This window comes from Pezoporus flaviventris, unplaced genomic scaffold (genome assembly GCF_033815535.1).
Source record: "Pezoporus flaviventris isolate CSIRO_AGI_PZ_B2104156 unplaced genomic scaffold, CSIRO_AGI_Pfla_v1 ptg000095l, whole genome shotgun sequence".
Taxonomy (NCBI): Eukaryota; Metazoa; Chordata; class Aves; order Psittaciformes; family Psittacidae; genus Pezoporus; species Pezoporus flaviventris.
The window spans coordinates 2,071,215-2,084,477 of record NW_026892643.1 but is presented as its reverse complement, the minus strand read 5'-3'; the positions used below and the strand labels follow the sequence as shown (position 1 = coordinate 2,084,477).

The window sequence follows — 13,263 nt, the reverse complement described above, 5'->3', positions numbered from 1 at the left end:
CCTTATCAAACTTGACGAAAACATCTAAAACCAAATGCACACAAGCACTGTAGTGTTATCTGGCTTGTAAAATCAGATGTGTATTACTAGGTTTAGTAAGTCACCTCTTCCAAGGCACTCCACAGCTCTTCATCGGTGTATTCGTTGAAAGGATCTAAGTTTTTCCTCATAGTTCCAGTGAATAAAACAGGCTCCTAAAACCCAGTAAAATTAGCATTCCATTACAGACACAGGTTTTATATTGCAATAGGTAATATAATAACAAACAGAACTAACCTATACCAACAAATAGCACAGAAATGTCCAAAAAGTAGCTTTTATGAAATGCAAATGAGTATTTCACAATAGCTTACTTAAAGGAGGAGGGGGAGGCAAGTGTTCTACCAGTTTGCATGAAGATAATTTACCAAACAAGACAGGTCTGTTTGTAAATTGCTGTACACAGTTATGTTGGCATTCAAATGGGTATTTACATGCCACTGTTTTGATGCCACAAGCTATATATATACTTACATGAAATCACTGCTGTCCTCCTGGTATTGTTAATGAAAACCAGCAACTACCACTGTCAATGAGCTTACACTCCTAAATTACATTTGGGCAGTTTTGAAAATTTGTTTTTGAAGTACCTAAACCAGAGAGGAATAAAAGAGCTCACAATGCCTTTCTGGTTTTCCTTCTCTAGCTGCTTGTGAGTGTTTTTTTCATTTCATACCATAAATGCCCTTCAATTTTACCACCAGAGCCTAAGAGGAATTAAGCTTTCACCATTTCAATATAACTTTTAAACCTATACACACCGAAGTTAATCTATACTGCCACATCATCAAAACAAACTTAGAACTGGAGCACTGCTGGGCAAAGTTCTCACTCAAAATAGATCAGGGAGTCAAATCAGTACTTTCTCCTATTCAGGTACCAACGTGGGTTTACCTGTGGTTGAAGTAAGCTTGTTCTACTTCAACTCCCAATCAGACCAATAACATTACTAATCAAACTGGCATAAATTAATTCACACTGGGAAATGTAGTATTTGAGAAGCAAGAAGACAACTTTTGGTGCAGAACTTCTTAAGCAACAGATCAATACTCACAAATGTGAGTTGCCAGACCTGAAAGTCATGCACTGACATTACTTTAGGGCTAAACTCCTCTTAATACTACACATAAAGACAGTAACAAGTCAAATGCTATAACAGTGCTAAATCATAAAGGGAGACCATACATCATGTTGTCAGTCTTCTTTAAACTGGAGAGATCTTATGCAAAATGTTTTCTTTTTTACCTCCCCAAGGAAATAAAGTCTAACTTACATTGGATAACTGCATCTTATTCTGAGATTAAAACTCTGTTGTGACTTATGCTCCATCTAACCCTAGTAGTGCCCAGCTCCAAAGGGCTGCAGCAAATTGGAACAGAATTTAGACCTTAACCCTTTCATTGTGTCTTAATTTCTAAACCACTCTGAGTGGTATAAAATGATTAACAAAAAGAGAACATGCCACAAGCAATGTAAAAGAACACGTGCATATCTTGACATAGCATGCCAATTACTTGACGGTATCTGCTGCATTAGCAACATGTCACTAAAAAGCCTGCTGAATGAACAAAGGATTTAAAAAAAATTAACAGGTTAAAGAAATTTTTTGTTCCAAAAACACCTAGGAAGTAATTTGTTTACCAATACATATTGTAATACACCATTTGGGGTGTTTTGAAGGTATTATTATGTTTATTTTCCTTTTCAATCCATTTTTATAGGTTGGCTGAATTTATAAAGGGTTCATAACTATTATAAAAGTCCTAACAACAGACATACTGCAACAGAAGATAAGGATATTTTTTAATTATAATTTCTGACACAGATTATTATTTAAAATAGACTGGCTTATGAGAGGAAAGTAATAAGACAAACCTGTAAATAATTGTTGTAAAAATGCTTGCAGTCAGGGAGGCAGACAACATTTGCATAGGAAAGATTTACAAACACAGCCTTCACAGAGCTCCATCTAAGCAAGCAATTAGAAGCCCAAGCACATTTTTATTTCTCCAGGTAGGTATTTAAACTTAACATATAAGAAAACTTCAGTCTTGCCTCATCACTCTCTAGGAATGGTTCTGTTTAGCTTGTTTGATGTTATAATTTTAATAAGCATCTCTCCCTCTGGTTTCTTAGCTTCCTACATAATTATAAAGTTATGTGCAGCAAAATAACTACCCGATGTTACATTACTATTTCTATCATTGACACTACTATTAATGCAGTACAAGACAATACCTATCACTCAGTTTACTACAGTATAAACCTTACTTCAAACCCTCCTCTTCTTCTTATTACCACCACTTCATAGTTTTGCTTATTTTCAGTGGAAACAAGTCTTCCCTTATGTGGAAAAGAAATGCTACCTGCTAGCCTTCAGACACTTAAAACCCTTTAGGACTATAATGAAAGCCCTATCATGTATATAAACTTGATAAAAATCACAAAATTCAACTGGATTAAAATAGTTTTATAGCTATGGCAGCAGACCAATATATGAAAAAAAAACCAAACCAACCCCAACATATATAATTAAATGCAGTGAACTTTGAGCATTCCTTATCACTCAAAATGTAGAAAGTATATTAGACTAGCAGTTTTCCTGTCTCAGTACTCTATTTTATTCAACTGGGTTGAATTCTTCTGAAGGTAGAAACCACTCGCAATAGTTACAGGCAAGGCTTTAAAAAAGCTATAGACCTTGAATGAACTGATGATAATCTGCTTTCAGGAGAAAAGAACACTGCACACAAACAACAACAACAGAAAGAACTTAAAGTCCTCTTTATATACAAAAGACGCCTAGTTCCAGTGAGTACCTCCACTGTGTAATAACAAAGCCTTCAGCCTGCAGAAACAACAGACATCTTGCATTAGGCAACAATCCAATTGGTGGGGGAGTACCTGTGTTTTGATAATAGCATACCTGCTTCTGTTCTCTGACTCCTACTCTTGGAAATGTAAAATTAAAAAAAGCAGCAGGTAAGAGAGGCTTAGAACCACTGTCCATTACCATTTTAACCAGATGTCACTCAAAGTCCCCTAGTAAGGAAGCTTCAACCAACACATCAAGCAGGAACTGCTGCCAAAGGATCAAGTGACCCCAGAGGACTGCTGAAGATTGGTATATTCTTGTCAGACTTTCTCTGCTTTTTCCCAGACTACAAGACAGCATGCTGCTAACACCTATGCACAAGTATTCCAGAGGAACAGACAGGACAAAATCAGGAAGAAAATGCCACAGTCCCTGATACTGATTCTGTTTATCTTAAAATAATCAAAACCTTACTCAAGTAAGAATAATGCCTCACTGAAGTTTCTATGTCTACTGCATAGAGGGGTGCAGGGGGAACATATCCCTGCAAAGCATTTTAAGTACTGCGGTGAAAATGCTTAGGGTAGACCATGTCACACTCTTACCTGAGGTATAATTGAGATTTTCTTCCGCAAGTCATGGAGTCCTAGCTCTGACGTCAAGTACTTATCAATCCAAATCCTTCCTTCAGGTTCCGCTAAGCGAAAGAGGGCTGCTATCAGGGAGCTTTTCCCAGCTCCAGTTCTTCCCACTATTCCAACCTACAGAGCAAGCCAAGCTTGTACAATTAAACCATGAGTTTTTCAGGACAAATTAAGGTGCAAGAAGCAGTTTTACATCACAGGATTCATAGTAGAACAAGCACCAAATAAAACTTCTTTATAATTAACATTTGTTTTCAAGAGGAAAAATCCTCCCCACAAAATCAGCCTGGATTCAAGTGACATTTGGATACCCAACAGTTTCCTGGATCATAGTAAAAGGTGAAAGGTCTTCCCTTGAAGTGTGGTGTTTTATTGTGGAAAAAAGATAAAGTGGGTTGGTATATAGAGTAATATTATTCAAGGCTGCTAGTTTCTATACTAAGCCTGGTTTTCTGGGTGATGTTAGGCAAATAAAGTCAGGCATACATCTACTCTTCAACCCAAAAAAGTACTGACTCCCATAAAGCACTCTGGGAACAATGTATGAGCGAGCAGTAACTCCAGTTTAAATAACTTAAGACTGATTTTGGTTAGCATGATTAAGGTGAAGTACTTTAAAGCAGCCAAATTCTAAAGCCAAAACCAGCATGACTGTAAACTGTATTCATGCTTCAGACAGCTTCAACAGAGAGGGCACAAGTATTGAAGCTACAAGGCCATCTGAGCAAGCTGCAATTCCTTTTCAAACTGAAGGAAAAGCGAGTAATAAATTCACAGTGATTCAGGCTTCTGCATGTTCCCAAATTAAAATCAGAAGCTGTATGCAATGTGAACAAATAATGATTTTCAAAAAAAAAAAAGAGGTAGAGACAATGCAAAATACAGGATTGCTAACTTTAATGAACAAGGGGTTGAGACCTACAAATACTTCATATGAAACCAACCCTTGGGAGAAAGAAGGCCCATTAATAACTGAAAGGAGACACATAATTAGTGGTGATTAAATACTACTTGAACAGCAAACTTTTTTATTTAAATGTTGTCTTCAGGTAAAGGATTCTTAGAGAAAACAATGTACAGCAATCAGCTGTACCAGAGAAGGTGATGGGCGTAACCCTCCACACAGATCTGATCTGGCAGGATTTGTTACTTCCTGCACTCACTTCTAATCGCGGCGTTTCCAGAAAGAAATCAACACACTGGAAAGAGTTCAGAGAAGTGCAACATAAACTTAATACAGGTTGGAGATACTGATTTGATGAGGAAGGATTTATGAGGATTAAACATGTACAATATAGCCTGGTGAAGTGACTGGGGTGCAGAAGGGAGGAAGAAACATGAAGATCTTCATGAGCATACGTACAGACACCAGAGGGCAACTACCCACTGCCTGAGACTCAGATGTGTAACTGCTACAATGAAATTAAGCACAGGAAACTACATGGAACAGCAAGGAGAAACTTGTTAACAGTCAGAGACACTAAGCTCAGACAAAGCAGCAGCGTCCACATTTCATCAAAACTTCACAAACCACTATAAAAAGTATACTGCAAGGAGCAACTTATACTGCATAATCTAAAAGGCATTTTACACTTCCATTTTCCAATTCAACAATTTCATCCAACAATTCATTATTTTACTATTGTATATAAACTAATTAACATTTATACAGTGCTTATTATTAAAGATACAGCCTAATTTAAGCAAATCTGCTACAATAAATGATAAAATGTCTAGCATTCTAAATTCTATCAGAGAAACAAAGGAAAAATAGTTCTGAACAGATACACTACAGCTCAGAAAGAAAATGCTGAATGGAGAACACAGACACCCACAGTTGTGAAAACAAAAGTTCAATTGTTCCTCTATAAATGTCAGTAATATAAAGTATTGTATTAAGGATATAAAGAAAAAAACAGAAAAAATACATTTGATACTTAAAATAAAAATGCAGCTGCTCTGCATATTGTCAAAGTCCCACTTTCAGTTTGGCATCAAATGAAAGGACTATGCTCTTCAGTATTTAGAGGAGTCTACGTATTTTTGGTCCAACTGACTACAGGCTGCTGAAAATTGACATGAATGTGAAACAGCTCTCACTATACACATTTACTTATTTTTCAATACATCGTATTCTTCAGAGGTCTGTGTTCCCAGCCAGTGCAAATACAGTGATGGTCTGGAAATGGAAGTCCCAGCTACCTAACAGGAATCACATGGCCACAATTCTGTGGGCTGCTGTGAGCCACGTGCATACTCAGGAGTACACCTGCTATGCTGGGCTTATCATTACTCAAGTGTCACTTGTACTTCAAAGTAGAGCTGCACAACAAATGGGAGTGAGATTTACAGCACGTCAGCTACTCCACTGAAACTGCCCATGTCTTTGTTACCCCTCAGGCAACCTCCCTTTCGTGCTATGCTGTGACAGTATTTACACGAACAACTGCCATGCCGTAAATCTGGACTCTCACCCTCCTAACTTTTTCATGGAGCCAGACCCTCAGATTTAGGATCTGTCAGGACAAGGCGCATTTAACAATGATTTAGTCAGTAAGTACTCATAAGCACCCTGAAACAAAGATAGTGGTGTTTAAAACCTGAGGCTAACCTTTTCCTGCTGCAGCTATAGTAGCTAAAGAGGTTAATCACAGTCGGTTGCTGGCAGTGCTCCTTATGTGAGCACTCCCCAGTCTGTCCCTCACAGACTATGCTACATGAGCAAAGATGGTTAAAACAGAGGATCATTCCTAGCCTGCTTTGATAGTAGGGAAATCCTGAATGCTGAGACAAAGAGACCCTAACCCACAAGTGATCTCCTAGTAATCACCTCCTCCATTCTTACTGTACCTATGGCTTCCCAAAGTGGGCACTCGATGGGCACAACTACAAGCACCACAGAAGCTTTAACTCAGTCAAACTGCTAGCGGTACTGCAGCCACCAGAAGTCTGTATGAGCCAGGCATCTAAGCATGCCTAAGAGCTCTCAAAGAAAGGCTTATGGGCAAAATCCCTAGAGCATCTGGAAACCTAGTTCTGAAGAGACACTTCTCAGTAATTAAAACCAATATAAGGAGCACAGACGCTTGGGAGATTTATTTTACACAGTGGCAGTCTACTGCAGTATTGTGCACAACATCATAGAATGCAAACATGAAGTTTTTAGCAATAGTTTCAAATGGGACAATTCAGTTCAGGATGACAAAAATCACAGCGTAACCACTCAGCAAAAATAAATACACCCCCCCCCCCCCCCCCGCCATCCCTCCTCCTTCTGCCCCCACCGAGGACTGAGTCATACACTGCTAATATTTCTTGCTTTCATTTTTTACTTTGTTTCTGTCTCTCACTAAAAAATGCAAACGTTCTTGTCTGCCATTACACTGGAATGATATATAACAGCTAGAGATGGCCCATAGGCAATAAAAGCAGAGAGCAGATAAACATCCCCTTTGCTGCTCTTAAGCACCATTTTTAACTCACCCACACCTAATTCCATGAGATCATCTCCATGCAGCAAAGTTGGGCTCAATTTCTGTAACGTGCATGTTACTAAAAGGTCCACTTGAGGAATGAAACAGATTTGGGACTGAATGGAAAAGCATGCTACAAATGAGGCCAGGGCAATGATTGTAGAGAGTTGAACTAGCCTCCTAGGGAAGATAATCCTAATCAAAAAAGTACATGTGTGTTTGACATGTAGCAAAACACGAATTAACACTGCAAGTCTCTAATTTAATTTTATCTGTGGGGGAGACCTTCCCTGCAGCCCTCTTTCAATTGCGATAGTGTCAAAATTGGGGAGGAAGAGTCAAATTTGCAGAGGAAGAAGAGTTTTATTTCTATGTTTCTTTTGGCTACCAATCTAATTAATCGCAACAGCTAATTGGATTGGTAGCTGAAAGGAATTGAAATAAAATCCCCAATTTTAAAGTTATACAATTGATTTATATTTCTTTCGTCTCTCTTCCATCTGGGGCTCTGGGCAAGAGCATGTACATTCCTTATTTTCAATTGTCTCTGCTCACCTTTGTCTGCTGACATCCTTTGTTCCATTTATGTTCCCTCTACTGAATCCACAATTTCCTAACACAGGTCCATTTACTTTGGATTTGAATAAACACTGTGGCCTTAGTCAGTGTTTTGAATGTCTGCCACTTCCCAGTGAAACCCAATTTTTTTAGGGTATTATCAAATAACCCTTTTTTTTTTTTTTTGACGCACAGAAATGTCATGTTCCCAGATGCATGCATGCTACACTTACAGGAAATAAATAGGCTCCAACTTTTGTCTTTAAATATGACTAAGGCTTATTCTTTAAAAGTACACTTACTAATTTCCTAACATCCATGTATTTTATAATGCACTTGCACTTTTATAATGCGTTGTGTCAGTTTATCATCTTTGCTTAATTTCTGTGCATGCCTACAGACAGCCATATACATACCTTTTCTTTTGGTTTAATTAAAACAGACAAATGTCTTAACACCAAAGGTCCATCCAGACTGTAAGTGAAGTTAACATTTTCAAATGCTATCATTCCTTGGTTTGGCCATTCAGGTGGTGGATGCTTGTTGGTTTCCCAAGGAGCTTCTTTTTCAAGTTCTGTGTATTCCATTACTCTTTCTGCTGATATCATCTAAGGGGAGGAAAGAAGACACATATTTCATAAATTACACAATATATTTCATATATTCAGATATTACATAAATTTCAGCTTACTGCATATATTGCAAATATTACATACACATGTTTGTGTATATTTTTTACTAGAAAGATTCAATGCAAATTATTACAGAGGTTTGTTTTTTTTTATCACAGATAAGATTATTTGGTAGCATCCTATGCTTACTTTATACAACTGAAAAAGTGGAAAGAATGCCTCTCATGGCCTGCTACAGACCCAGATTATCATGATGCATAAATCCATACATAAGCATTCATGTCTAACCAGTGGGATTAATTACAAATCTAAGTACACCCACAAATATTAAGAAATCCAAGCTATGAGTTGTCTGCCAGTCTTGACCAAGATGACAGCATTTTATTGTGTGCTGGGAAAACAAAGGCTAGCAATGAAACTGCTGTATAAGCTACATGCAGATGCACAATAGCTACTAGAATCAAGTTATTGGCTTCATCATCCCATTTTTGTCCTCATCATTACCACTGTGCTCACCCCTGGAAAATCTTCTAAATATCTGTCACAAGCAACTCCACAATCCAAGACAGCTGTCACCGTATTGTTAGTGACTTACATGCAATAAAAGTTTTCTCCCATGTATTTTATGCCAGATACAAAAGAAACTACAATAACTAGATGATCATAAGGTCCTTTCCAACCCTAACTATTCTGATCCTATGATTTGCTGATGCCTCTAACCTTACAGGAAGGAAGAGAAACAGAAGTTGAGCTATCTAGACATTTTTTTCCCATTGGGCAAATAATAAAAGTTCTGTTTAGGCTCTGATGTGCATACTCATCCATACATCTTCTCAATACTACTAATTGTCTTTAACAGTATCCACCCACAGATGGATACTGAAAAAAAAAAAGAACCATCATAAAGATACTCAGTAGGCGTATCTTGCCTGGAGTGGCTTTATAGGCACAGGTCACCAGGCAACAAGTTCTCTGACCTTGTTGCCATCTACCCTTTCCATTCTACAAACTAAGCTCCAAGGAAAAGCACGTAAGGAAGGAATGACAGAGTAGAACAGAGAGGTAATGTTCCTGCCTCCCCCAAATGTAATCAGACTTTAATAACAAGGGGGTTTTGGTGGATGCCCACCTGTGAAAGAAGTTTCACAGCTCCATATAATGATCAGCATTCCACATCAAAGGTTAGTGAATGGCAAGCCTTTCTCCTTCAAAGTATTTCTGAATCACAGCCTCCAAGAGAGTAACTCACTACGTAAGAGAGTCCCAGAGACTGACACTTCTAAAAGTTCCCAACTGGTAAGAAAAAACCAAAAGCTTTCTTCCCATTTCTCAACAAAGTCTGTCACCACTAATTTATTCATGTCTGACAAATGCTCTGAAGAAGCAATGTGCTAGACAACAAAATAATACTAATCTATCATTATTATGAATTTTATCTGTTATTAAACATGGCTTTGTAACTTCTACAAAAGGACTACGTGTATTTCCTAGACTATGGTCAGCAAATAATAATTACAAGTAACCTTGAGTTGTCAAAGCAACACAAAACCCCTCCAGTTTATGCTTAGTATGTTTTTTTAGTCTTTTTATATATTAACTTAAGAAAGTAAACAGGCAACTGAAACATGCTAGTAAACATTGTAAATTGGTGGAAGGCATTTTACTTGCTAAAGTTTGGAAAACACACAGTCCTCTCAGCAGAATATAAACACTTTCAAGTATTTGTTAACTCACAACAAATTAAGAGTTGTGAATTTACAATGAATTAACAGGACCCTAAAAATGCCATGACGGATATAAATAAATTTTTAATTTACATTTAAACCCCCAAATCTAAAAGAAAAATTAAATGTAAAATCTTATTTATAGAGAGGGATTTATTTCTTGTAATTTTAGCAAGTTGTAATGCAATTGTCTACACTGTAACTAGACAGTCTCTATCTGCTGTTGTAAAGGGAGATTATAAAACCTCCCTTACTACGAATAGAGAGGGAAACTCACTAGGCACAATTCATCTCAACAGACATTCAAAATCACCCAGACAAATTATACCCCTGAAGAGGCTATTTTTCTTTATGGACTGTAAGTGGTGCTCCAATTGTTTGCTAAGGTATTAATGTCCTAAGATAATTAAGAAGAATCCCATCCTTAAGGCCTCATGTCACAACCATGAAAAGGAACCAAGAGGTGAAAAGGCAGAAATAAACATTACCAGGTTTTCAACTTCAGCACTTTGTCTAACACCCCACTGGAATGTTCCCATGAGGGTGATTGCATAGGATAGCGCCAAACCAACCTGTCCCGCGTTCAAAGCTGCACAACAAGGAAAGAAGAGAATCAAATAAGTACACCAGTAATTACACAAAATCCTAGTTAACTTCACTTTCATGAGGTTGCTTACATGGTGGAAGCATCACAGCCAGGATTCTGTTTGGTTACACCATACTTGCCATCCGCACAATGAGTACCTCCAGGCAGAACAGCTACTTCCTGCATTTTTTTAGGTACATTTTGGAAATTGCATTTGAAAAGATTGTCCCAGTTTTCCTTGGCGTGTCATTTTATCTAAAAACTGAGGTTCAGTCTCAAGATCATACTTACGCAGCTTGTTAAAGTCATCCCTACCTGGCTGAACAGTAGTAACTTTTCATTTTTTTTCTAAAAAAATTAGATCAGCCCCTAAATGTAAGTAAAAAATTAGCGTAAAGTGATTTCAAAGTTATGAATGTTTTTACGTCACTTTGCACTCTTGTAAGTGACCAGATAAAATAACAGGACAGAATATTTCTTCCCTTGTTTATATAAGCATTCATTGTGTTCAGTGGGTCTCCTCTTGCAAAATAAATGAGTTCTGTCTGGCCCAATATTAAGCATGGTTGTCCTCTGGCTTACTTGAACTTTAACCTGGCACAGCTCTATTGACTTTAAGAGAGCTACTCCTTATTCAGAGGCAAAGAAAGATTCAGGACCATTGTTCTGACTTGTCTTTTTGCATTCTAATAACATCAAACCCAATTTAAGATTTTCAGTGTTGAGCAGCACAGAGTGTTCAAATTTTAAAACACATGCATTTACAGAACTTATCCAAAGGAAAAAGAAAAGAAACAAAACCAGCAAATTAGCACTAATTTTCATGTCCAAGATAATTACTTCTTCCTTCATATTTTAGATGACTATCTCATTCTAGTACATCTAGCCCAATTACATCCTGGATGATGCATACACTAATGACAGTTCATGAGTGACAGTGAACATAAAATGTATTTTTACAAGGCGATTTTCTTTCTGGAACTGGCCTATCGTGCTGATCCAAGCTATCATAAGAGTATCCCTAGGAATTTTAGCTTGCCTTTTGGCCTACTGTGCCACGTGTAGAAAGGAAGAAAGTTGTTAAGAAGCAGCTCCGTGGGCGTTCCAGTATGTAAAGCAAAGCCCTGTAGGCCCCCCCCCAAAAAAAACAACCAACAACAACCAACCAACAAACCAAAGGTGGGGAAAAAGATTTATTTGTTCTTACTGGTCTGAGTCTCAGAAGTGAAGACTACAGATCTGCTAGTCTGCACATTTGGGGGTGATGGTAGATGTATGCCTAACCCCAGAATATGTCTGAACTGCCTCCAGTATTTCCAGGGAAGCAGATACAGCCTCAGTGCCCTAGACCGAGGAAGAGATCATGATCTAAAAAGAAACATTTAACTTAATTACAGCCCTTAAACAATTAGAAACAGCAAATTATGAAAAAGAATTAGACATTACTATACATGGTAATTACTGGGTGAACTTTTGCTAACATCTGTACTTACTTTTGGCGAGAACCAGGGAACCAAAAGCAACCACTATTACAAAAATGGCACAGATGGCATCCAGACGTACAGCAAACCACCTCGAGGTTGTCAAAAATAGAAACCAGGCCTCTAAAGTGTATTTTACAAAGACATAAAACCAGTGGATTATTAGAAAACTGAGCTGTATAATTATCATTAATGTTAATATAAATTGTTAAAAACCCTCCAACATTGCCATCTTCAAGTGCATGATCACCATGGCCTGATGGTGATCAGAATATTGTCCAGTTTTCCTGAAATGGCCTCATCTAGTTTTCACACTATTAGCAATCACAATAGCAACCACAGCTAGTAGAACATACAGTAATAAGGAAAAAAAACGTTACAGCCTGAAGTATGGTCCGTTTATTTGAAGTGTAAGCCTTTTTTTAAACTCTAGTGGATTCAGGAACCTTATACAAAAGCAGAAGTACAACTACATTTGGTGTAGCTGGACTACAGTCCACAGGCTTTTAGCTAAAACATATCACAACACAACCATCAGAGCCAAATGTTTAGAAGGCAGCTGCAGCTGGTTAAGCTCCCGTAAGAACTACTCTATCTGGCCAGAGGAGCTACAGAGCTATGCAAGTGACTAAATGCATGTATTCATTCTCAGTGAAGCTCACAGGTGGACATCCCCACTGGGCACTCAAATCCAGGTGTCCAAATCTGGTGCTAAATTCCAGTTCAGACAAACATGCTACAGCACAAGATACAGCAGATAGCAGGAAAAGACACTGCAATATAGAAGGCAAAATGTTTGATTCAGGGCCAAAACCAGAAGTAGCCATAACAAAATATGGCATTATTTATTGCTTAGGCTGCAGTTGGATGAACTGTTCCAGCTGCTACTTAGTCACAGCAGAAGGTTACCATTCCAACCCACCATTCCAACCCTTTCTTCATTGTTCATGTTGTGCCATGGATAGTAGGACTGAGTCCACCCTCAGCAAGTTTGCCAACAAAACCAAGCTGTGCAGTGTGGTCGGCACACTGGAGGGAAGGGACCTTGACATGCTTGAGAGAAGGGCCAGTGTGAACCTCATGAGGTTCAACAAGGCCAAGCTCAAGGCCCTGCACCCTGGTCAGGGCAATCCCAAATACAGGCTGGGCAGAGAATGGAATGAGAGAAGCCCTAAGCAGAAAGACTTGGAGGTGCTGCTTTGCAAAAAGTCAAATGGTAAAATGACCAGGCTACATCCAGCCCACCTGCAGTGCTGTGTACAGCTCTGGGGCCAACACCACAAGAAGGATATGGACCTGCTGGAGGAAGTC

At 38.3% G+C, this 13,263-nt stretch overlaps 1 protein-coding gene across 5 annotated transcripts in view; it reads right to left on the bottom strand.

The window, feature by feature from the left end:
- Positions 1-13,263, bottom strand: part of ABCC4 (ATP binding cassette subfamily C member 4 (PEL blood group)) — a 152,809-nt gene that overhangs the window by 31,343 nt on the left and 108,203 nt on the right. For 4 of the 5 annotated variants that reach the window (XM_061476243.1, XM_061476242.1, XM_061476244.1 and 1 more), the window contains 5 exons: positions 11,965-12,075; positions 10,374-10,474; positions 7,946-8,137; positions 3,460-3,615; positions 105-194 (listed from right to left, as the gene is read on the bottom strand). In XM_061476243.1, the coding sequence (XP_061332227.1) occupies positions 105-194; positions 3,460-3,615; positions 7,946-8,137; positions 10,374-10,474; positions 11,965-12,075 (650 nt within the window). Of the gene's footprint in view, positions 1-104; positions 195-837; positions 934-3,459; positions 3,616-7,945; positions 8,138-10,373; positions 10,475-11,964; positions 12,076-13,263 lie in introns of those variants that run through there. The other variant, XR_009747376.1, reaches the window with a different exon arrangement.